The sequence below is a fragment of the Neovison vison genome, chromosome 1 (assembly GCF_020171115.1).
Source record: "Neovison vison isolate M4711 chromosome 1, ASM_NN_V1, whole genome shotgun sequence".
In the NCBI taxonomy this organism is placed as follows: domain Eukaryota; kingdom Metazoa; phylum Chordata; class Mammalia; order Carnivora; family Mustelidae; genus Neogale; species Neogale vison.
Window position 1 is genome coordinate 119,923,140 of NC_058091.1, and position 26,848 is coordinate 119,949,987.

At 38.0% G+C, this 26,848-nt stretch overlaps 1 protein-coding gene across 1 annotated transcript; it reads right to left on the minus strand.

Annotated features, from left to right (window-relative positions):
* LOC122904655 (HLA class II histocompatibility antigen, DR alpha chain) lies at window positions 1–26,799 on the minus strand. Its single transcript, XM_044245742.1, is given in 7 exon segments — window positions 1–155; window positions 558–839; window positions 1,302–1,495; window positions 1,948–2,101; window positions 22,649–22,728; window positions 25,104–25,148; window positions 26,711–26,799. Coding segments are annotated over 7 exon segments (999 nt in total).
* Window positions 26,800–26,848: the final 49 nt, after the last annotated feature.

A 26,848-nucleotide genomic window follows, 5' to 3' on the forward strand; every position in this document is an offset into this window, starting at 1 on the left:
TCACAGAGGCCCTCGGCGTTCGCCAGCATTGGCCTTGCGCATGCCCTTGATGATGAAGATGGTCCCGACAATGATACCCACCAAACCCACAACCAGGCCCAGGGCACACACCACATTCTTGGTTGTCTCTGGGAGAGGGGTTGGTGGTTCAAACTCTGGGGAAAAATAATACAGACTACAGTATGGAAGTAATGACTGTGGTATGGAGTAGCACTTGGAACCAAATGTAGAGTACATAGTCAAAAGAATAGTCATTCATCAATTAAATAAGAGGAAGACAGAATGATGCCTTAAGGGAACACAGATTAAAAAGCAGGAGAGCTTCATTTATTCTTCTCCTACCCACTTAAGTACCCCTGGGGTTAAAAACATATGTTTATAAAAAATAAAAAAATTTATAAAAAAAAAGTGGGAGAGCTGAATAATGGGAGAAGACAGGGAATAGAAGTTATAACAATTGTTATGGACAAGTTAGGGGACTTTGGGTCCTAAAGCATCAGACCCATGCGTCACAGGAGGAAATCATAAAAGAAAGGAGAATGAAGAACGGTCCATACCCCAGTACTTGAGAAGAGGCTCCTCCAAACCCCAGTGCTCCACCTTACAGTCATAGACATCGTTGGCTGAGGGCAGGAAGGGGAGATAGTGGAACTCGCGGAAAAGGTGGTCTTCCCTGGGCAGGAAGACTGTCTCGGACACTCCTGTGGTGACAGAGTTTCCATTTCGAAGCCACGTGACATTGATCACTGGTGGGGAGAACTTGTCAATGAAGCAGATGAGGGTGTTGGGCTCTCCCAGTTCCACAGGAGTGTTTGAGAGCACAGTCACCTCTGGAGGTAGTGGAGACAGAGGACAGCAATTAGCCTTCTCTGCTTAGGTTAGCTCCTCTCCCTCCCACTGAAGCAGAAAAAGCAGTGGAAACTCTGCCCTGAGAATCTGTGCCATCCATGGTCTCAGAGGCCTATCTCTGATGCTCTCTCACATGAACTGGAACCAGTGTTATGGTATAAGAGATAGAAGGATATTTTAGGTACTGGAGATGATTTCATTCCTGGTTCCTCCAGCATTGATTAGGGGCAATGACTGTGTGAGTGACTGTTGGTGGCAGGGACAAGGTGTGAGCCCATCAGGAAAGGAACAAACTCATATAAAGTTCTTGAGTCTGTGACATGACAAGTAGGCACTTGCTTATGGATAGGCTAGGCCCCTGGGAGGAGAAGTCAGTTATAATAATGTAACACAACCAGCTGAAGCATCTATTTCAAAGTTAGGATTCCCTAGTCTAGGAGTGCAGGAGGTACCATTGGTGTTTGGGGTGTGGTTGGAGCACTTTATCATGATGTCCAGGTTAGCTTTGTCCACAGCTATGTTGGCCAAGGCACCCTGCGCCTCAAAGCTCTCAAAGCATCCAAACTCTTCCAGCCATCACGTCTCCTTCTTTTCCATATCCACATGGAAAATCTCATCACCGTCGAAGTCAAACATAAACTCTGTGCTCAAAATATGCTGACAGGATTCACATGCCAAAAATCAACTACCATGTATTCAGCTCAGAAAGGAGCAGAGAATGTTGTACTTTTTATCATTTAATGCCCACAAAAGATTTTACATTTTTTATTACACTAATTTTCCACAACGAGAAATTGAAACCCAGTGGGTAGCTTGATAATATTTCTCAGAAAATATTTCCACCTCAAATTTGGCTTATTCAAAGTCAATTGTATCAATGAAATCATTTCTCACTCTTCTAAACTAAATGTGACTGACTTTAGTTTGTAATGGCAGAACTCCTCCAGACTATAGTTTATTATACTTTCAGATTATATACACACAATACCTGTCACACTTTTCTTTTATTTCAACTCCAAAGATTGTTTTGCAAATATCTACAGTTCAGCTCTCCAGTGCTCTCAGAACTTACATCCCTAGCTTTGCTTCTCTCAGCACTTATCTTTGATAGCCCAGGATTCTTGAGGACCCATCAGGAAAGCCATGATAAATAATCCTGGCCCCAGGACTCCATTTCTGGCTATTTGCGGGGGTGGGGGGAGTGCTGTGATGGGGGTCAGTAGAGCATAAGACTGGGGTAGAACTGACAAAACTGGAAGGAAAGAGAATAGAATCTGATGTTAGAATTCAAATCAGTTGAGCTCCAGCCAATCAGAAAGAAGGTTTGAGATGACACATCTGTTACTAAGGAAAGGGTTCTTATAAGTGGTTCGGGATCAGAACTACTTCAGGCATTACATAAAGAAGTAAAGTTCTTAAACAATCAAATAAACATGTAACCAAATAAAAACACAGAAAAGCATGTTCTTGAGGAGGTTGGGAAGTCACTCACCAACTCTTCCATCCCAGCCCAAGTTCTAGATAGAAATGTACTTGAAACTTAATAGTGAGAATAGAATGATAGAAACACTCAAAAGTGAGAGCTAATGACAGGTCATTCCTATGTGCTATGACAGCTGTGGTCTTGAAATAAGGAATAATAAATCACCTAAAGAGAAGATAGATTGTCCTGCTCTAGAGAATGCCTGATTCTTGGCAGCAGTGGATGACAGAGTTTCATGTCAGAAGCTTCTTACTGCTCTAGGTTTGTCCTCCAGTGTCCTAGGATCCCAGATGGCCAATTCGGCCCAAAAGTTGGGTATTCCTGGCACTGTGCTATATGAGAGAACATCAGAGGAGAAACTCTAAGTGTCAACACTCCCAAAGCTGGAGAAAGATGGTAGATACACCATAGGTAATGGTTATTGGAAAGAGTGGACTGTAATCCTTACCATCTTAAGTATTACCAGAGATTGGAGGAGACTGCTGGGGACATATCTCATGTGAGGTCACAGATCGATGAATAGGGTGGACTAAATTGGGCAGAGCTCACTTTATTGGGAAGGTTAGAGATTAAAACCTGCAAGAGGGCTTTATCATAACTTTCCACATGTCATAACATTATGAAAGTTCTCCTCATGTCACAAATGACTGAAGTTCTGATCCTAAGAATTCATTTGGTGTTCATTATTGAAAAACTGAACGTTAAGCTACTCTGACCTTCATGTTTCTGAAGGAACACTGCAGGAAAAAGGAAAATTAAACCACACATAGAAAGCACTGGAATCTGAATAATTCAAATACAGAGAGACCTGGCAGCAAGGCAGCTGTTCAAATGGTGAGTTCACTGCTTAATATCGGTCATGACACATATGCTCATTTTCTACACTGTTGTTCTGAGATTTTATCCTGCCCCACAGCTGCCCTCACAAATCATGAGGGGGAAAAATATTGCACATTATTGACTGATCACCTCCAAGGGCTTTGAAGATTCTCTGACACTGACTTTTAGGTCACTTGGAAGAGACCCACAACACATTTTTGCGCTAAGATTGTTAAAGAATACAATTCTTTGAGGCAAAGGAATGGGCTCTACAATATCAGTCTCTGCTGAGAATCTGGTCCTATGATTTAGGCTTGTTGCTCTTAAAAGGTGCTCTCAGTAAATGTATGGTACACATAGAGGCCTTTTATAGAAAACTTTTAATATGTTGTAATAGCAGCTTCAACCCAAGGTGGTGTTTAGTAACTTATGATATGGCTTATTTTTAAAGCAGTTATTGGTTCTCTTCAAAATTACTACATTTGGGAAAATAGAAAGTACTTTCATTTCTCTTTCTCTGTGACAGGAAAGAATTTCCTGTCCAGAAACTACTCATGGTCCCCTGTCCCTATACTCCAGCTTCTTAAGTCAGAGGGGATTTCTGAGGGCACCTGTGATGTCACCTTCTCAGTGACATCAGATGGAGAGGAGCCACTGTACTAGTCAGAGTTCAGTCTGAAAATAGAAGATCCTGTAAGACACTCTACATAGAATTGTTTGTTATAATTTGCCTGCATTTTGGGGAATTATACCTTTAAATTGTTAGGAAGCCTGGAGGAGCACAGATCAATGCAGTCCCCTATCTCCAAGAGGTCAGCAGTCTGTGGGAAGGCACTACCAACATCCCATCTCCTCCAGAGCCCCAGAGAAAGGACTGTGTTGGCAACACAAGGCTGCTGCCAAGACTCCTGTTGTGATGCCCTTGTGTCCACTGCATGAGATGGCTTCAGCCTACCTGCCACCTCCCAAATCCCATAATACTAACTTTCACTGGCAGTGGATAAGGCATGTCCCCATCCTGAGGGAAGGAGAGCCAGGGAACTGTAATACTCTTAACTTCTATTCCCTACAATACAGAGAAGACAGAGAAGCTAATAATTTTATTTACTTATAAATAAAGGAAACAGAGAGAGAGTATGTACATGAAGGGAGGAAGGGGAGTGAGAGTGGGAGAGAATCTCAAGTGGACTCCATACTGAGCGGGGAGCCAGACATGGGCTTTGATTCCAGGACGCTGATATCCTGGCCTGAGCCGACATCAGGAGTTGGGTTCTTCACCAGCTGAGCCACCCAGGCTCTTTGTTAATGGGAATTTTTTAAGTTGCTAAATGAAAATATATTTATATCTTAATATCCTCTATCTATATCATCTATTTTTGTCCACCATGGTTCGCTCAGGTTCTTTCCGCAGGGGCACACCAAACCCAGAGAGAATACTTATTGGGGTATTTGATGAGGCCTTAGAAATGGATAGTTCTCACATGCACCCAGGGCATGTCTGGGACCTCACTTCAGGAACCTCCAGCTCTTTCCTTTTGCTTCTCTTCCTTGCCTTTCCCCCCATAGCCCTCAGAACTTCCTATCAGAGCTGCTAGGGTGTTAGGGTGGGGAAGGGGGGTGGGAGAGATACTGATCCAGATATTTCCTTCCCAAAGCTCCCTATAAGAAGCTTTACTTGTTCTGTTTCATTTCTCCTTCCCATCTTGAGAGCAGACAGAAGCTAGTCTTGCAGAAATAAATTTCTATCAGAGTGAAAAGTATCAACTGCTGTTATCAAGAAAAGTTCTAGAGTGGTAGGATCATTGGCCTTTCTAACCTGTTGTGGGTAAATGAAGGGACTGGAGTGTTTGGGTTCATCTCTAACTTGGGAGAGTGGCAGTTTGTGAATTTTATTTGTTCTCTCTTCACCTAGATCTGAAACCTGAATTTTGAAAGCTCTGAGGGTTTTGTCTTTTGTTTTGTTTTTACAGGCCCTGGAGTTGTGAAATCATCCTTCACTGCTTGGGTAATGTTTGTGAGTAAGAACATGCAGATACACGTGTGTGTGCACACACACACACTCATTAGCAGAACTATTGTCCTTGGTATACAGGCAGTATAGCATACCGCATGATTTATTTATTAAATTTTAATGAACAGACCATTCTAAAATTCCTGTAAGTTGCACAAGCATATCTGAATTCAGCAATTAGATGGTTTGGAACAGTGTAATCATCAATAGTCCCAATCTGATTTAAGATAAATCCTTTTCTATCCCCTGCTGGAATTTTTTGCAGGCAGAGGTGAGTTTGCATCTTCTTACTCAGTTCTAGTTGGGGTGGATTCAGAGAGAGGGAGGAAGAGGAGAAAACAGGAGATGTCTTAGTGGAGGTAATATTTGTTCTCTGAGACTGAATGATGTTCAGAGCAGAGATTTCCTGTTATGTGAGGTTATTCAGGCCCTTCAAATTCCCTCACAGCCTCTGTCTGTGTGTAGGAGACACTGAAAGATCCTTTGTGCCTATAGCTCGGGAAGTGCAGACCGTTTCCCCACATGGCCACCCTTTCCAGGATCTGCCACCAACAAGCAGGTCCATCTGCCATTCCCTCTGGTTTCCTGCACGGGGTCAGGAACAAATTCCATTGTCCTCAGTCACCCAACTTCCTGGCAGGTAAAGCAAACTCTTGGTCCTCCTAGAAAATAATTTCACCACATTTCAGGCAAGTAAGTTCCTCCCTTTCCCACATATCTTAGGGAAAGAGGATAGAATTCATAATTAAGCACAGATCTATCCACAGGTATCATGAATAAGCTGTCTCCTCGACTCTCTGACCACCATTTGGTCAGTGGAATGAGAATAATGGAAACGTATTTTTCTCACTTTAAAATTCTGCAAAACAGGTAAGGACTCGTTTCATAAGTCCATAGCTGTCTCTGTATTAAAGTCCCCTTAGGTGAGATTAAGGAAAGAAGATAGACATTAAATAGAACGTTGCCCTCCATTAGCCACATGTACCATAACTTTAATACAGTGAAAGAAATGAACATAGAACCAGCAATGTGAGCTATGTTTCTTCACCCAATTTTTCTTCCAGAGTCATAGAGAGAGTAGACTTACAACATGGCTCTTATTTTTTGTTTTTGTTTTTTTTTTAAAAAGATTTTATTTATTTATTTGACAGAGAGAGAGGCAGAGAGGCAGGCAGAGAGAGAGAGGAGGAAGCAGGCTCCCTGCTGAGCAGAGAGCCCGATGTGGGACTCAATACCAGGACCCTGAGATCATGACCCGAGCCGAAGGCAGTGGCTTAACCCACTGAGCCACCCAGGCGCCCACAACATGGCTCTTATTAGAGCAAGCATGATGCAACAGTCTGTCTGTTAAAACTTGAGTTTTTTTTTTTCAAACTTTAAGTCTCCTGCTTTGTTCCTGAGGAAAATTGGTATTAGAGGGATCAGCCAGGCCTGTGCTCTTGTTGTGCTTACAGTAGTTTGTGTACCGCTAAGTTAACAAAGCACATCGACTCCTGGGACATGTGCCACATAGAACCGGTTAGCACTGAAGACTGTTCTTCCGGAGGACCATACCCAGCTTTCTGTGGGGACCCTGCTTCTTGTCAGGAAGGAATTTAGGGTTTGGGTTTAGAGAACTGACCGAGTCCAGACAATAGTGCACGAGTTCCTGCCACCATGACTCTGGGCACATGCAGCATTCTGTAGAAATGTGGACCCATTGAGCGTGATCTCTGCTCACGTGTGCAGAGCGTTAGAATGTCTACAGAGCACCGTGTCTGACACTCACTCTCTCCTAATGGGTGTGAGTCATAGTAAGAAACTGAAACTTGAAGATGATTTATTTAATGTATTTGGTTAGCAATCATTAGCCAAGGACATGCAAAACTCTCAGAGAATTTAAGAAGAGACAGGAAGCATGAAGATGAGAAGTTCAGAAAGTGAAGAATGAAACACTAGGCCTGCTGTTGGGCTAGGTTTGGGTAAGGTACTAGAAAATGATGAAAAAAACGTACTGATTTAAGGTCTCAAGTCTGAATGTCCTAACTGAATGAAGGAAATTTTTACATGAAAATAGAAGTTGTAAGGAGGAAGTGAGTATGGCCCAGCATGGAGTGTGAGGGGGCAAGGTCCGTGAACACAGTGGGACAGGGGGGTACAGGAGTGGATAAATGGCACGTCAAAGGCAGATGGGATAATGATGAGGAGTCAATACTGTAAAATGCTTTTGAAAAACCAGGAGTGACGACAAAGAATAAACTAACATACCTTGGATTTCTTAAAACTTTAAAAGTTTTAAGGTAGAAAGAAAAGATAGAAATAGGCCAGAAGATTGCTATTGGTTTTACTGAAAGGTTTTTTTGGTATAGTCTTTCTCTCTCACCAATTAAAAATACCACTAATAATGGGTATATTAAATTGTACCATCAATTTCTCTAGATAATAACAGTATTAACAATTTGTTCTAGGAAACCTGGGTTTTAAAAAACCCCTTAGGTCAAGGTCCCCCATGAGCAGTGAGTACAGTGGTGCTCTCAAACAAGTCTTGCACCCTGCAGTCAATATGTAGGGCCAAGAATAAGCCCATTGAAAACATTAAAATCACTCCAAAAGGAAATGCAGTCTCAGGAGGGGAAGACACTTGTTTTCTCTTGACACTGCTTATAGGGGGATATTTCAAATGTTCTCAAATGTCTTCCCCCGCCCTTCCCCTTTTTTCCCTAAAGCACAGTGAAAGTGGTACTAGGCTTCCCTCTGTGGTCAATAGTATCTAAGGGAACTTTGACCTTGTTGAAAATCAAAGATCTTAATTCAAGAAGCTTTAACTAATATTTTCCACAAGTACATACTGAAAAATTCCCAGGTGTGCTTGATGTAATTAGGTTGTTTAAATGGTTTGCAATAGAAAACCTTTAAGTATCCCCATGTTTTCTGCTTTTATTTGTTTTTTGTTGTTGTTGTTTGTTTCTTGCTAAGCACACAAAATGGAATGTTCTTTTAGGAAATAATCTGTTTTTTGAGAATTTTAAAATATTTTTAATTACAAAATTTTAATTGAAGTCGAGATATAATATTATATTAGTCTCAGGTATACAACATAGTGATTTGACAATTATATAAATTAGGAAATGCTCTCTAAGAGAAGTGTAGTAACCACGTGCAACCACACAATGTTATTGCAATATTATTGGCTATATTCCCTATGCTGTAATTTTCATCCTTGTTACTTATTTATTTTATAACCGGAATTTGTACCTGTTAATCCCCCCACTTATTTCACCCATAGCTCCCCATTCCCTCCTCTGGCAACAACTAGTTTTTCCTCTGTGTTTATGAGTCTGTTTCTCCCCTTTTGTTACTCCTGTGTGTTCATTTGTTTTAGATTCCATACATAAAATAAATCCTATAATTTGGAAAATGACGTGATGTTTAAAAAAGAAAAAAATCACTATAAATCATTTTCATTCTAACAAGTATATGTTTAATACCCTTTTTACATTTCCAATTTTTAAAAATGATTTTATTTATTTATTTGACAAACAGAGATCACAAGTAGGCTGAGAGGCAGGTAGAGAGAGAAAGGCAGAAGCAGGCTCCCCGCTGAGCAGAGAGCCCAATGCGGGGCTCTATTCCAGGACCCTGGGATCATGACCTGAGCCGAAGGCAGAGGCTTTAACCCACTGAACCACCCAGCCCCCGCCAAGACAAATTTAAAAGAAGAATGTCAGGTGGATTTTTAGACAATATTGCCTGTGTTAAAATTGGCCTTTGCTTGGTAAATTGTGACATGCTGGGGAGGAATGCCTGATGAACTATAGCTAATGGTGGGAACCCAGTATGGCCATCTCTGACCCCTTGTAATCACATCTGGAAATTATGCCCATGGAGGTATGATCAGAGGGACTGGCTCCAAGGGAGATGAGGGTGTTAAACCAGGGAGACTCCACTCCCATAGGTGTAAATTCATCTCCTTCTACCTAAACCGTCACTTGTGAATGGGTGGGCAGACACTAGCACCTGGACTGCATTATGGACTTTTTCAAGAATATGTCCCATGAAGAGAAACCTCTGATGCCTCTCCCTTGGCACGCTTTGATTCCTGTCTGTCATCCTACTGAGTGAATCTGAGAGCCAGTGTGGCCAGGATAATCATGGGACTCTGAATGTTCAATGTAAGTACATCCACTGGCTCTTGAACAGTTTTTGTTTTATTTCTTTTATTTCTGTACACATACGTGTGTACGTGAATGGTGTGTGTGTGTCCATTGGGAATGTGTATATATTACACGTATAAACTATGTTATCTTATAAATAAATAAATGTATAATTTTACAAGACATTTTTCAAACAAATTGCATATTTTTACAGCTTTAATATAATCAGTCTCATGTTTACGGTTTTATTTTAGCTTTTATTTTTTTTTTAATTTAATTCCAGTTGGTTAGCACACAGTGTGACATTAGTTTCAGGTGTACAATGTAGGGATTCGACACTTCCGTACATCAACCTGTGTTCATCACAGCATGTGCTCTCCTTAATCCCTACCACCTATTTAACCCATTCCCAACCCCCATCTGGTAAACACATGTGTTCTCCAAATTTAAGAGTCTGTTTCTTGGTTTGTCTCCCTTTCTCTTGTTTTCCTCTTGGCTCATCTGTTTTGTTTCTTAAATTCCAATTATGAATGAAGTCACATGGTATTTGTCTCTCTCTGACTGATTTTGCCTAGCATTATGCTCTCTAGCTCTATCTATGTTGTTGTAAATGGTAAGATCTCATGCTTTTTAATGGCTGAATAATATTCCATTTTATATATACCACATCTTCTTTATTCATTTATGAGTTGGTAGGCACTTGGACTGCTTCCATAATTTGGCTATTGTAGGTAATGCTGCTATAAACATCAGGGTGGATGTATCCCTTTGAATTTGTGTTTTTGTTTTCTTTGGGTAAGTACCCAGTAGTGCAATTGTTGGATCCCAGGGGTAGTTCTATTTTAACTTTGTGAGGAACCCCATACTGTTTCCCACAGAGGCTGCACCAGTTTGCTTTCTCACCAACAGTGTAAGAGGGTTCTCCATTCTCCACATCCTGTCCAACACAAATTGTTTGTTATGTTGTTTATCTGAACCATTCTGATAGGTGTGAGGGTGATATCTCTCTACAGTTTTGATTTGCATTTCCGATGGTGTCCCTTTTCATGTGTCTCTCAGCCATCTGGATGTCTTACTTGGAGAACTGTCTATTCATGACTCCTGCCCATTTTTAAAAATTGGGTTATTTGGTTTTGGGGTACTGAGTTGCATAAGTTCTCTATAAATTTGGGATACTAGTCCTTTATTGCATATGTCATTGGCAGATAACTTCTCCCATTCTGTAGGTTTCCTTTTAGTTTTGTTGACTGTTTCCTTCCTTGTGTAGAAGGTTTCATTTAATGTAGTCCTAATAGACTTTTGTTTTGGTTTTCATTTGCCTTGCCTCAGGAGACATATCGAGAAAGAATTTGCTATAGCTGATGTCAAAGAGGTTACTGCCTGTGTTCTTTTCTAGGATTTTAATGTTTTGAAGCCTCACATTTAGGTCTTTAATCCATTTTGAAATTATTTTTGAGTATGGTACAGTCCAGTTTCACTCTTTGGCATGTTGCAACACACTTTTTTGAAGATTGTCTTTTTTTCCCATTGGATATTCTTTCCTGCTTTGTTGAAGATTAACTGGACACAAAGTTGTGGATTTATTCCTCGGTTTTCTGGGTATTTCTGCATGTTCTGTTCTATTGATCTGTGTGTCAATGTTTGTGACAGTGCCATAGTGTTTTGGTCACCACAAGTTTGTAATATATCCTGAGGTCTGGCATTGTGATGCCCCCCAGCTTTGCTTTCCTCTTTTCAAGATTGTTTTGGCAGTTTGGGACATTTAGTGGTTCCCTATAAATTTAAGGAATTGCTTGCTCTAGTTCTGTGAAAAATACTCTTAGTATTTTGTTAGGAATCACATAATATGTGCAGATTACTTTGGATAGTGTACACATTTTTTTAAAAAAGAATTTATTTATTTGACACAGAGAGGCATAGAGAGAGAGGGAACACAAGCAGGGGGAGTGGGAGAGGCAGGCTTCCTGCAGAGCAGTGAGTCTGATACAGGGCTTGATCCCAGGACCCTGGGATCATGACCAGAGCTGAAGGCAGGTGCTTAATGACTGAGCCTCACAAGTGCCTTAATAGTCTAGACATTTTAACAATATTTATCCTTCCAATTCATGAGCATGGAATGTCTTTCCATTTCTTTGAGCTGTCTTTAATTGTTTTCTTCAGTGTTTTAGAGCTTTCAGAATATGGGCTTTTTACCTCTTTGGTTAGGTTTATTCCTAGGCATCTTATTGTTTTTGGTGCAACTGCAAATGGAATTGATTCTTTGATTTTATTTTTCTGCTGCTTCATTATTAGTATATAAAAATGCAGCAGATTTCTATACATTGATTTTGTATCTTGCAAATTTACTAGCAATTTCTGTGGTGGAGTCTTTTGTTTTTTTCTACATGTAGTAATACGTCATCTATAAATAGTGAAAGTTTTTCTTCTTCCTTATTCATTTGGATATTTTTATTTCTTTTTGTTGTCTGATTGCTGTGGTTAGGACTTCCAGTGCTATGTTAAACAAAAGTGATGAGAGTGGACATCCTTGGTTTGTTCCTGATCTTAGGGGAAAGGTCTTAGTTTTTCCCATTAAGGATGATGTTAGCTGTGGATTTTCATAAATGACTTTTATTATATAGAGGTATGTTCCTTCTGGAACTAGTTTGCTGAGAGTATTTGTCAGGAATGGATATTGTGAAATGCTTTTCCTGCATCTTTTGAGATGGTTCTTATCCTTTCCATTACTGATATGATGTATCATGTTGTTGGTTTGCAAGTAGTCAACCAAATTTGCAACGCAGGAATAAATCCCATTTGATTGTGGCAAATTATTTTTTTAAATGTGTTGTTGAATTCAATTTGGTAGTATTTTGTAGAAAATTTTTGCATCAGGCTCTCCAGGGATATTGGCCTGTAGTTCTTTTTCAGTGTTGTCTTCATCTCTTTTTGGGTGATCCTGAGGCCAGTGATCCTGGCCTCATAGAATGAATTTGGAAGGTTTCTTGTCTTTTATATTTTGTGAATATTTATAACTTGTGAAGAATAGGCATTAACATTTCTTTAAATATTTTTTCGTGTTTGTGAAGTCATCTGTCCTGAACTTTTGAGCATTGTTTGTTTCCTTCCTTCCTTCCTTCGTTTCTTTCTTTCTTTCTTTCTTCTCTCTTTCTTTCTTTCTCTCTTCTTTCATTCTTTCTCTCAATTCAATTTCTTTGCTGGTTATCAGTCTGTTCAAATTTATTACCTATTTCTATTCCAGTTTTGGTAGGTCATATGTTTCTGTAAATTTATCCATTTCTTCTACATTGTTCAATTTGTTGCCATGTAGTTTTGCATTATATTCTAATTGTTTGTATTTCTGCAGTGTTGATTGTTTCTTCTGTTTCATTTCTGATTTTATTTGAGTCCTTTCTCTTTTTCTTCATATATCTGGCTAGAGGTTTATCAATTTGTTTTTCAGAGAACAAACTCCTGGGTTCATTTACCTGTTCTATTGTTTATTTACATTCTGTAGCACTTACCTCTACTGTAACATTTAATATTTCCTTCCTTCTGCTGTTTTTAGGTTTTCTTTGTTGTTATTGTTTCAGCTTTCTGAGGTGTAAGGTTAGGTTGTTTCTTTGAGATTTTTATTGCTTCTTGTGGTAGATAGGTATTGCTATAAACTTCTCTCCTAGAAGCACTGAAGTTCCATCACATAGGATTTTTTGCCATTGTGATTTCATTTTCATTTGTTTCCATGTGCTTTTTAATTTGTCCTTTGATTACCTGGTTTGCCCACTTATTGTTAACTATTATGTTATTTAATCTCAATGTCTTTGTGGTCTTTCCTGAATTTTTCTCATGGCTGATTTCTAATTTCATAGTGTTGTGGTCAGAAAAGATGCATAGTATGATTTGACCTTCTTGAATTTGTTGAGACTTGTTTTATGGGCTAATATGTGACCTCTTCTGGAGAATGCTCCATGAGCCCTTCAAAATAATGTGTATTCTGGTGTTAGGAGAGAAAGTTCTGAATAGACCTGGTGAGTCTATCTGGTCCAGTGTGTCAATCAAGGCCATCGCTTTCTTGCTGAACAATTTTCTCATTGATGTTCTGTCCATTAGTGTAAGTAGTTTGGTAAAGTTTCCTACTACTATTGTGTTATTATCAATTATTCCTTTATGTTTGTTATTAACTGTTTTATATATTTGGATGCTTCTATGCTGGGTGTATAAATTTTAAGAATTGATATATCTTCTTCTTAGATTGTCCTCTTTATTATTATATAATGTCCATCTTTGTCTCTTGTTAAAGACTTTGTTTTAAACTCTGTTTTGTACAATTTAAGTATTGTTTCTCTCGCCTTCTTCTGACTCTATTTGCAAGGTTGATATTTCTCTATCCTCTCAGTTTCAGTCTGCAGGTGACTAGGTCTAAAACGAGTTTCTTGTAGGTGGTATGTAGATGGGACTTGTTTTTTTATTATTATTATTCATTCTGACACCCTATGTCTTTTGATTGGAACATTTATTCTATTACTTTAAAAGTTATTATTGACAAATATGTTTTTATTGTCATTTGGTTATTTGTTTTGCAGTTGTTTCTGAAGTTTTTCTCTGATCCTTCCTTTCTTTTTTTCATGGCTTGTTGATTTTCTTTGGTGATCTATTTGGATTTATTTCCCAGTCATGACTACTGACTTTAAAGTCCCTTCAGGTCTTCAGTAGTTGTAGAAATTCAGGAGCCCTGGGCACTCTTGCTTGCCAAGTCAATTGCTATAGGGATTTGTTTTCCTTGTGTGCTCCCTGGGTCTTAGTCTGTCTTTAAACTTTCTCTGAGAGTGGGGCTCTGTCCCCTCCACAGCAGTCACAGCCTTTTTCTCTCCCAAGCATTATCCCTCCACTTCCTACCTTCTCTGATGTGACCTCTTCTCTACCTTTAGTTGTGGAGTGTGTTCTGCCTGTCTTCAGGCCAATTCCTGGGGTATTTAAGATAACTTAATAGCTATCTAGATTGAGGCAAGCCAGGGACCCCTACTCTACTCCTATCTGCCCCCCCATTTTTAGCTTTTTTGTTACCAAATTTAATTTACATGAAATAAACCTGTCATAAATACCCCAGGATAGGTGCCTAGTATTTTCAAATATGTCAAAGAGATATTAAAATATTGTGGTGAGAGACTTCTGGTTCTAGGGAAAGATGGAGTAGATACAATTCTTCCTATTCCTCCGATTGGTACAGCTAAGACAAAGAGAAGAAGACTGGAAAAGGTGGAGAAAAGAAGGCAGATTAGCTACAGACCTTGGAACTGATCAGTAATATAGTGGTAATTTCCATGTGTGTGTGTATATTTTAACAAATATATCCAGGAGTGGTTGCTAGAGAAACTGGAAATCAGGAAACACCAAGAAGCACAGACAAAAATACCCTTAAAAAAAGCATGTTTTCTTTACCCAAAGGAACAGTGAAGGACAGGCCTAGCAAGGCAGAACATGTAGGTAATAACCGCACTACACTAGTCAAATGCACAGAGAAATCTGTGCCTCCCGATTGACCTAAGCAGGAAATGCTGAGTGAGGAGCATAGACTACCACCCAACTTGGCTGTAAGGAGGCACCCCAGAAACCCACTGGGAGTGTGTCAGAGGAAACCTACTAGGGACGCAAGTCTTTAACCACTGTCTTTTGAGAGTAGGTCACATCCACATTGTGGCACTAGGGAAATCTCTACAAAAGGCCTGAATTTCTGCCGAACAAGATTGTAATGACACAGCCCTCTCCTCACTTCCAGGGTTGGTAAGAAGAGACCTGATGGAAAGCTGAGACTTTCAACCCACCTAGCTATAATGAGGCACTCCTACTATACTAATGCTAGTGAAAGATTTGTTTGAACAGTGAAAAGGTGGCCCTCATTATCCAGCCATGGTTGTGCAAGCAGAGGGCTAGTAAGAAGCCTGAATTTCTGTATCCACCCTGAGGTCCCAAGGCACTCCTCCCACATGGGTACCACTGGAGCCAGGTGGAAAACCTGGAATTTCAAACATATCTGGCAATAAAGAGGTGGTGGCATCCCACTTCCTTTCCTGGACTGGTATCATGACATCAGGGTAAAACAAATATAAATAAGATAGAGAATCCTTTAACACGAAGCTCAAAATGTCCATGATGTAATAAGAAAATATATACCATAACACAAACCAGAAAAATCTCAACATTAATAAAAAAGATAATCAACAGACAGCAATGCTGAGATGACATGTATGTCAGAATTGTCTTCCAAGGATTTTAAAGCTATCATCAAAAGATATTTGGATGAGCCTCAGCAATCAGACAACAAAAGGAAATAAGACATTTGAATCAGCAAAAAAGAAGTCAAACTCTCAAACTCTCACTCTTTGCAGATGATATGGTCATTTATGTATAATTCCCAAAATGTTCTACCCCCAAACTGCTGTAACTCATCCAAGAATTCAGGAAAGTGGCAGGATATAAACACAATGCATAGAAATCAATTGCATCTCTGTATATCACAACAAGACAGAATAAAGAGAAATTAAGGAGTTGATTTTATTTACAATTGCACCCAAAACCATAATATACCTAGGAATAAACCTAACCTGGACGCCTGGGTGGCTCAGTTGGTTAAGCAGCTGCCTTCGGCCCAGGTCATGATCCCAGCGTCCTGGGATCGAGTCCCACATCGGGCTCCTCGCTCGGCGGGGAGCCTGCTTCTGCCTCTGCCTGCCATTCTGTCTGCCTGTGCTCGCTCGCTCTCCCTCTCTCTCTCTCTGACAAATAAATAAATAAATCTTAAAAAAAAAAAAAAAAACCTAACCAAAGACACAAAGAATCTATACTCAGAAAACTATAAAGTACTCACGAAAGAAATTGAGGAAGACACAAAGAAATGGAGAAATGTTCCATGCTCATGGATTGGAACAGCAAATATTGTGAAAATGTCTACGCTGTCTAAAGCAATCTACATATTTAATGCAATCCCTGTCAAAATACCATCAGTTTTTTCAAAGAAATGGAACAAATAATCCTAAAATTTATATGGAATCAGGAAAGACCTTGAATAGCCAGAGGAATGTTGAAAAAGAAACCCAAAGTTGGTGGCGCCACAATTCCAGACTTCAAGCTCTATTTCAAAGCTGTCATCATCAAGACAGTAAAGTACTGGCACAAAAACAGACACATAGATCAATGGAACAGAATAAAGAGCCCAGAAATAGACCCTCAACTCTATGGTCAACTAATCTTTGACAAAGCCGGAAAAAATGTCCAATGGAAAAAAGACGGTCTCTTCAACAAATGGTGTTAGAAAATTGGATTGCCACATGCAGAAGAATGAAACTTGACCATTTCCTCACACCACACAAAAAAATAGAGCACTGGGTGTGGTGAAAAAATAATGAATACTGTTTTTCTGAAAATAAATAAATAAATAAATAATAATTTAAAAAAAAAATAGACTCAAAATGGGTGAATGATCTCAATGTGAAACAGGAATCCTTCCAAATCCTTGAGAACACAGGCAGCAACCTCCTTGACCTCAGCTGCAGCAAATTCTTCCTAGAAACATCGCTAAAGGCCAGGGAAGCAAGGGCAAAACTGAACTATTGGGACTTCATCAAGAACAAAAGTTTTTGCAGAGCAAAGGAAATAGTCAATACAACCGAAAGACAACTGACAGAATGAGAGAAGATATTTGCAAATGACATATCAGAAAAAGGGCTAGTATCCAAAATCTATAAAGAACTTTTCAAACTCAACACCCAAAGAACAAAGAATCCAATTAAGAAATGGGCAGAAGACATGAACAGACAGTTCTGCAAAGAAGACAACCAGATGGCCAACAGACACATGAAAAAGTGCTCCATGTTACTCGGCATCAGGGAAATACAAATCAAAACCACAGTGAGATACCACCTTACACCAGTCAGAATTGCTAAAATTAACAAGCCAGGGAATGACAGATGTTGGCCAGGATGCAGAGAAATGGGACCCCTCCTACGCTGTTGGTGGGAATGCAAGCTGGTGCAGCCACTCTGGAAAACAGTACAGAGATTCCTCAAAAAGTTGAAAATAGAACTACACTATGACCCAGCAATCACACTACTGGGTATTACACTAAAGATACAAATGTAGAGTCCAAAGAGGCATGTGCATTCGAATGTTTATAAGTTCTGATTTTGTGCTCCACTGCTCTACAGCTTGCTGGGAGCTGACCCCTCTCCCTGTGGTCTTTCTTCTCATATATCGCTTCTGATTCTCTTTTCCACTTGTCCTACCTTCCAGAGAGTGGTCAATTTTCTGTTCGTAGAATTACTGCTCTTCTTCTGTTCAATCTCCTGTAGAGTTTGTAGGCGTTCAGAATGGTTTGATAACTATCCAGCTGAACTCCTGGGACCTGATGATATTTAGGTCTCCACCATCTTGCTCCTCCCTGCCTAGCACTTCTTTCTCAATGAATTTCTCTCTTTTTGACCTAAAAAAAGATTGAACTGATTTTATTCACTATCATAATAAGACTATATAGTTTAATTCTATGGCTGTTACTTTTTAACATAAATATAACACTAAACCTGTGTTCAACTGAAGGAAAAATGCTATCACATACAGAAAAATAGATGAGAAATATGTTGCTTTGTTTTTCTTTTCTCACCCACTTATAGGTATTTCATTGTAATCAAGGTTCACATACTGTATTAATTGGGATGTAACCCACCTAATAAGATAATCATAGACATGGAGCCCAATCACAGTTATGTTTCAAAATTTATATTTTACTGAAAGGTTTAGTTTTGGATCTCATTAAATTGTATGGCAATACACATGTAACATAATGTTAAAAGTAATAGAATACCTTAATAAATGTCATCCTTATAGAAGAAAATTATCTCTTCATCACAGACTTGGGAAAATAGAATATGCTATCACATGTCTTCACTGAATTACATTTTCATGTCATATGCTAATCTTTTGTCATGGGCTAATAAGAGATATGACCATTGTGAAATGTTTCTATCACTTCTCCAAAACAGTTGTGTGGCCCTTCAACATTTCCATATTATTATTGTGACCATAATAAAGACCCATGAAAATTTTAATTCAAAGCATATAAGGAATCTATTGGATAACTAATGTGCTTTTCTTGATAAGATACAAGAACGTTCATGATCCATTATACTTTCTTCTTTTAATCAGTCCCCGAAAACTTCAGACCTAAAGGTAAGGGTATGCACAGTAATTCTATTATCTTTGGCTTTATTGTATTTATCAGTATTTTCTTCCAAACATTTTTTCTTTCATCCACTACCTTTAAAAAAAAGATTTTATTTAAATTCCAGTTAGTTAACATAGAGTTTAATATTAGTTTCAGATGTAGAGTTTATTAACACTTACATACAACACCCAATGTTCATCACAAGTGTCCTCCTTAATCCCCATCACCTGTTTAGCTCATCCACCCACCCAGGTCCTCTCCAGTAACCATAAGTTTATTCTCTGTAGTTAAGAGTCTATTCTTTGGTTTGTCCCTCTCTTTATTCACCTCTGATCATTTCCTTAGTTTCTTAAATTCCACATATGATTGAAATTATATGGTATTTGTCTTTCTCTGACTGACTTACTTTACTGAGCATAATACTCTCTAGCTTCAACCATGTTGTTGCAAATGGCCAGAGTTCATTCTTTTTTATGGTTGAGTCTATTCCATTATATGTATGCATGTGTATGTGTATATATATATAGATACATCTATATGTATATAGATGTATACATATATACATCTGTATAGATAGATGTATATAGATACATCTATATGTATATAGATATATATACATATATACATATCTATATGTATATAGATATATATACATATGTACATATCTATATGTATATAGATATATATACATATATACATATGAAGCTACATATCTATACGTATATAGATATATATAGTGTGATATATGTAATGTGTGATACATAATGGAATATATGTAAAAAATATATATGGGGTGTGTGTGTGTATATATATATATATATATATACCACAAAGTATATACATACCATATTTTCTTTATCCATTCATCAGTCAATGGGTCAATGGACATTTGGGCTTCTTCCATAGTTTAGCTATTGTTGATAATGCCGCTATAAACATTGGCTTGCATGTATCCCTTTAAATTAGTATTTTCCTATTCTTTGGGTAAATATCCATTAGTGCATTTGCTGGATCATAAGGTACTTCTATTTTTAACTTTTTGAGGAAACCATATTGTTTTCCAGTGCGGCTGCTCCAATTTTTATTCCCACCAACATCCTGCATCCCTGCCAATCCCTCTTGCTTCATGTTGTTAATTTTATCTATTCTGACAGGTGTGAGCTGATATCTCACTGTAGTTTCGATCTGTAATTCCGTGATGTTGAGTGATGTTGAGCATCTTTTCATGTGTCTATCTTCCATCTGTATGTCTTCTTTGAAAAGATGTCTATTCATGTCTTCTGCCCATTTCTTTACTGGATTATATGTTTTTGGGATGTTGACTGTGTATGTTCTTATATATTTTGGATACTAATCATTTATCATATATGTCATTTGCAAATATCTTCTCCCATTCCATAGGTTGCCTTTTAGTTTTGTTGATTGTTTCCTTTGCTGTGCAGGAACTTTTTATTTTGATGGAGTCCCAATATTATGTTTTTGTTTTTGTTTCCCTTGCTTCCAGCGATGTGTCTACAAAGAAGGTGCTACAGCCAATGTCAAACAGGTTATTGACTGTGTTCTCCTCGAGGATTTTGATGGTTTCCTGTCTCACATTTAGGCATTCCACTCATTTTGAATTAATTTTTGTGTATAGTGCAAGAAAGTAGTCTAGTTTCATTCTTCTGCATGTGGCTATCCAGTTTTCTCAACACCTATTTTTCAAGAAACTTCTTTTCCCATTGGATATTCTTTCTGGTTTTGTGAAAGATTAATTGACTATGAGTTGTGGGCTCATTTCTAGGTATTTTTTTCTGTTGTATTGATCTGTGTATCTGTGTTTGTGCCAGTACCAAATTGTATTGATCACTACAGCGTTGTAATGTAACTTGAGGTTTGGAATTGTGATGCCTCCAGCTTTTCTTTTCTTTTTCAAGGTTGCTTTGGTTATTTGAGGTCTTTTGTGGTTTAAACAGATTTGAGGATTGTTTGTTCTAGCTTTGTGAAAATGCTGGTGTTATTTTGATTGGGATGGCAGTAAATGTATAGATTGCTTTGAGTAATATAGACATTTTAATAATATTTGTTCTTCCAAAGCATGAGCATGGAATGTTTTTCCATTTCTTTCTGTCATCTTCTATTTCTTTCATTAGTACTTTATAGTTTTTTTTAAGATTTTATTCATTCATTTGACAGAGAGAAAGAGATCATAAGTAGGCAGAGAGGCAGGCAGAGAGAAGGGGAAGCAGGCTCCCTGCTGAGCAGAGAGCCCGATTCGGGGCTCGATCCCAGGACCCTGAGATCATGACCTGAGCCAAAGGCAGAGGCTTAACCCACTGAGCCACCCAGGTGCACCAGTACTTTATAGTTTTTAGAGTACAGATCTTTTACCTCTTTGGCTAGGTTTATTCCTAGGTATCTTACAGTTTTAATGCAATTGTAAGTGGAATTGATTCCTGATATCTCTTTCTGTGGCTTCATTATTGGTGTATAGAAATGCAACAAATTTCCGTACTTTGATTTTGTATCCTGTGATTTTACTAAAGTCATGTATTAGTTCTAGCAGTTCTTTGGTGGAGTCTTTTATGTATTCTATATGGAGTATCATGTTATCTGTGAACAGTGAAAGTTTGGTTTCTCCCTTTTTGATTTGGATGTCTTTTATTTCTTTTGTTGTCTGGTTGCTCAGGAAAGGACTTCCAGTATTATATTAAATAAATACCCATTACCCATCTAGCTCAGCTCCACACATATCCCTCCATCAATCTGCAGCTTGTTCTCTATTGTTAAGAGTCTCTTATGGGGGCACCAGGGTGGCTCAGTGGGTTAAGCCTCTGCTTTTGGCTCAGATCATGATCTCAGGGTCCTGGGATCGAGCCCCACATCGGGCTCTCTGCCAGCAGGGAGCCTGCTTCCCCACCCCCTCTCTGCCTGCTTCTTTACCTGCTTGTGATCTCTCTCTGTGTGTCAAATAAATAAATAAAATCTTAAAAAAAAGAGTCTCTTATGGTTTGTTTCCCTTTGTCCTTTTTTTCTCCCCTTACCCTTCCCATATGTTCATCTGTTTTTTTTTCTTAAATTTCACATATGAATGGGATCATATGGTATTTGTGTTTCTTTGATTTATTTTACTTAGAACAATATATTTAGATCCATCTATATTGTTGCAAAAGGCAGGATTTCATACTTTCAAAGGCTGAGTAAAATTCTATTGTTTATATAAACCATATCTTCTTTGTCCACTCATCAGTCAATGGACATTTGTGCTTCTCCGTAGTTTGGCCATTGCTAATAATGCTGCTATAAACATCATATATCCCTTTAAATCTGTATTTTTATATCCTTTGAGTAAATATCTAGAAGTTCAGTTGCTGGGTCATAGGGCAGTTCTATTTTTAACATTTTGAGGAACGTCTATTCTGTTCTCCAGAGTGGCTGCACCGGTTTGCATCCCACCAAGAGTCCGTGAGTGTTCCCCTTTCTCTGCATCCTCACCAACACCTATTTGTCATGATAGTGACTCTGTCCATTAAGTCATAAACAGAGCAACCAGAAACACCCTCCAAGCCTATCTAGGTAAACAGTCCAGTGAAATGTCTGCGTAAGAAAACAATAAGAAGTTTGTTTCTGAGGAGCTAAAGTGACAAGGCCATAAAACTATCATTGAAAAGAACACAGTCATGTTTAAGGATATTATAATTAATACCAGCAATAGTAGTGAAGGAAATTAGGACAGTTAAACTAATTGAATGTTAAACTCCCATTCTGGAAAGAAAATAAACCAGCTGGTCTGTATTTTGTTTATGTGGGAGAACCAATTGCCTGTAGAGATGGTTCTTGTTATGCTTTTGTGTTTTTCATAGGTTAGAAATTTTGATGAACACTGGGTGTTATACATGACTAATGAATCATTGAATGTTGTATCAAAAACCAATGATGTCCTATATGTTGGCTAATTGAATTAAATTTAAAAAATAATTTAGATAAGCAATAAGGAGCTGTTCTGGAGAAGCTTAGCCTTTCTAAGGGCCCTAATGTCATTTTTTGTTGTGGTTATTAGAAAGCATTTTCCTACAGTTAATAATGTAGCCACAGTTTAGATATTCTTTTTTTTAACTGGCCTCTTTGTTGTTTAAACAACTGACCAGACTTCTTTTGAATTGTGGACACTGACAGATTACCTGTAGCACCCAGATCTTCTTTTGCATCTCTAGATGAATATGTACTGACAACTTTCACTCCTTTATCTTTCCTGTATAACCTATGAAGTAAATGTATGACGAAAAAGGAATGCTAGGGATATTAATGAGGGATGTATGCTCCAAAGTTTTCCAAATTGGTCTACATTGTTGAAACGGTTGCTTTGTTTGACAGGCACACCCTGTAGAAAAAGATGTCAAGACAAAGGGTAGAGTAAATTTACTTTAATATATAGTAAGGGTATATAGTAAGTTTACATATTCAGGTATAAACTTAATTAACTGTAAGAGTAGATTATTAGTAAAATAATTGCTAGCAGGTTTTACTCTTTATTTTGAAAAAAACAGACAACATTCCAGCACACATCTTGGAATGACCAGGCAGTTGTTAGTGGAAATCAAGTTGGAATTTTGAAAAATAATCTGTCTAGTGCTTGTAGTATATAAAAAAATTACTTTGCCACAGCACAGTTTATGCCTAGAGAAAAGGAAAGAAAATTAAAAACATTTCTTATATGTACTATTATGGAGAGACTATGAGCATTTCTATTATTCTCACTAACCACTCAATGTTAAACATTCTGTTTCTTTAAAAAAAGGTTGTTTTAAAGAAATCAGAAAATAAATGTCTGTTATTTAAAAAAAAAAGTATTATAAAACACAGATGAGTTGAGTCAAAGAGGGACATTTAGGAGTTGTGGAAGCCGTGTCAACGGACTTGGTAGACATGGTAGAATGATGGTAGCACCATGGCGAAGCCTGACTCCATCCACACTTTGTCATTGGTGGACATCACGGAGATTACACTGGAAAACGTCCTATCAAGTCAGCTCTGTGCTCATAAGACCTCTAAGTAGCACAGGTCCTCTGAAAAAATGTATTCCGGTAAGAAGAAATTAGTACTATTTATTTACTTAGTTACTTATATTTTTCCTTAGATAAAGGGACCACTGACCTGCTGTTCCCCTTAGTTCCATATTAGTGGTGGTAGCTTTCTGAGAACTACAGAGAAGATTTTGAGAGTACTTGGACAAGTGACAGACACTATGCTAACTATGACTTACCGATAGTGAGGAACCCATTTTTCCCAGATGTATTGCAACATTTCAGGCTTACTACACATGAGTTCCATTGTGTGAAAATTGGTAGGACTCATTCCATAATGCTACAAATTTCAACCTGTTTGTTGTCCAACAAAAGTCCTTACTTCCGATGTCACTTGCTTATTGTCGAGAGTGTTTTGATTTCATTCCATAAAAACAAATCTGTGGTCTTATACCTCACGAGCAGAGACTGTTGAAGTTCTGTATGATCAACATATTCTTCTGGAAACTAATTTAACTGTCTTTTCCCAAGGAAATAAGACCTTCCTTGACAGAGCAGAAGTTGAGCAGGATTCCTTCTCCTCTTGCTTCCAGTGAAGAGGTTCATCCTCAAGATCACCTGCAGGATTGCTGGCTAGGTGACAGCTGTTACCTTGCTTTACCTGAGCTCTCTGTATATGGCAGTAATATTCACAAAAAGTGCAATATATGTAATACATCCAGCAATACATTTTTATTACTCGTACCTGTATACAACAGGCAGAATTTAGGTCATAGTCATTGTCTCATTCTTTTTAAAACTAATTTGTATGATTTGTAAGTTTTATGTCAAATTTATATGAAAATCTTGATAGCATTCTTTTTGTATTTCAGAAAGTTCTTGACATAGAATAACTTTCTTTTTATCCCATAATCTAAGGTGAACCTGAGTCTGGTTTTCACAGAATATCACACACCACAGTTAGTTTCTGAATAAATTATGATTTACTGTTTCTCAAGTTAAACATAAGTTGCAATCTCACAACTTCCCATGGCACTGAATTGTAACTGGATCTAGGACATAGTTTCTTCTCAGATCCAGGGACAACAATGACTTCTACCCCAACTCTACCAGAAAATTTTAAACTTCTGTTTAGTTGAAATGTTTTTCCAACGTGAGATACCATGTTTGTGCTATTCTGAAATGTTCAAACATGTACTGCTTTATGTTAAGGAATGTAAGATAAATATTGAGAACATAATTTGGATTTAGGAATTTGGAACCACTGTTCATTTTAATAGGAAGGATACTTGTGTGGGAAATGTGGGAGCCATTACATCAGATAAATACAATTTTTTTCATTTCCAGATGAAATTGAGGATGATGATGAAAGGAATCTTCTAGAGGATCTAGAATTCATACACAGTAGATGTCACAAATTATGTAAAATGCTGTCATTTCTTAAAAGTGGTTCCATTGCTTTGCATGTTTATGCATAAGGTTCTAAAAACAGTTCCATGATAAGGGCATTACTTTCTTCAGAAACTGAGTGTGAGGTGTAATGTAAGAACTAACCTTCTGGAGTTTGGACTTCATATAACTTGGCTCAACCTGGAAGGCATTATCTACTCACCTTGCATCCTTGCCAAAGTTTAACTTCCATTCATCATTTAATTCCCTGCATTGGTAGAAATGAAAAGGGTACTCAAATCACAGAGATAATGTGAGAATTAAATAAAATTAGGACATATAAAAGCCCTTGTGTAATCCTAGGTACAAACTCAAATACTCAAGAATTGCCCAATAAATTTTAGTCATTTCATTGCAGCACGGTGAGTACTCTCTCAGGAGAAATATTAAGGCATATAAAGAAAGACTGCTTATCAGCAAGGCTTGGTTGTGAATTAATACAGAATTTTAGATAGTTGTGCTTTAAGATCTATTCTGAACCTGAGATATTAGAGTCATATTAATATAATGTGTAATAATTATCTAAAAATATCTAAAAGTATTAATTTAATGTGTAATAATTATCTAAAAATTATCTAATATAATGTGTAATAATTATCTAAAAGTGGGATTATATATTTAAAAAATATGGTTACATGAAAGGATGTAACTCATCGTTTTACTACAGTGTGTCTTTCCTGGACACCTATGATGTATTCATTAGCCAAGTTTTCTCATATCTCCTCTTCAGATAAAGCAGGAGAAGATGAATAATAAAGGGCTATTTCTTGAATAAAATAAGGAAATCAGATAGGGTACCAGAAGTAAGTGATTGAACACCATTTCACATAAAATATGAATTATTCTAAAGCAGAGTGGTTGTTCCAAGGCTGACTTTGCATCCTTAATCAATCTTTCAGCTCTGTGAATGTTTTGATTTTGACAGTTGGCTCTATCACATTTTTAGGTTAAGTATTATGCAAAGGAATTTTCAAGACCATCAATCCACAAAGATCATGTCCTCTAAGTCCCTTTCTCTCTCTTTTTTTAAAGGTTTTATTTATTTATTTGACAGAGAGAGATTAAAAGTAGGCAGCGAGAGAGGGAGGAAGCAGTCTCCCTGCTGAGCAGAGAGCCCCATGCGGGGCTCAATCCCAGGACCCTGGGATCATGACCTGAGCTGAATGAAGAGGCTTTAACCCACTGAGCCACCCAGGAGCCCCTAAGTCCCTTTCTCTATGTGTATTCTGGAGATGCCACTAGATTTAGGTGCCAAATCCTGAAAACCTTTTCATTCAGGCTAATTAAATTCTAAATTTAATAAAATTTAAATTCCAATTCCCTTTACTTTATCAAAGGCATCTCTAGTTATAAGACTATGCAGACTACTTCTCCAATCAACTGCTGTATTTCTAGCCTATCATCAGTTACCAGGAGATGCTGCTGCCTGAGCTGTCCGTAGAATGACAGCATTGTTCAGAATTAAAATAACCGTAAGATCACAGAGCCTTCATTTCAGTGGTGAGAGGTAAAGGAATTCCTTCAAATCTACAACAACAAGTTGTGATGTAATAAGGACCAGATTAATTTATAATCATCTTCACTCCACTCCCTCAGCTCCTAAACATGCTCAGACATACATTTGTCCCAAAAGTCTTAGAGATGTGTGCGCATCATGCCCAATATGGAGCTGCCTCACAGTACGGGTGTTATAAAAATGTTTCACAAACAACTAGATCAAACCTTTAAAGTACTCAACTTAAAACAGTTCAAATGTAGGCAATCTGTTACGAAAGAGGATCTTCATACTGAATCTCTGATCGACAATTAATGATGCTGGTTCTCGACTTGTAGATCATCCAATCCAAGAGCACAGACATGAGTTCCTTGGTTAGTATTATTTGGTATGTGCATGGAGGATGGTGCTAG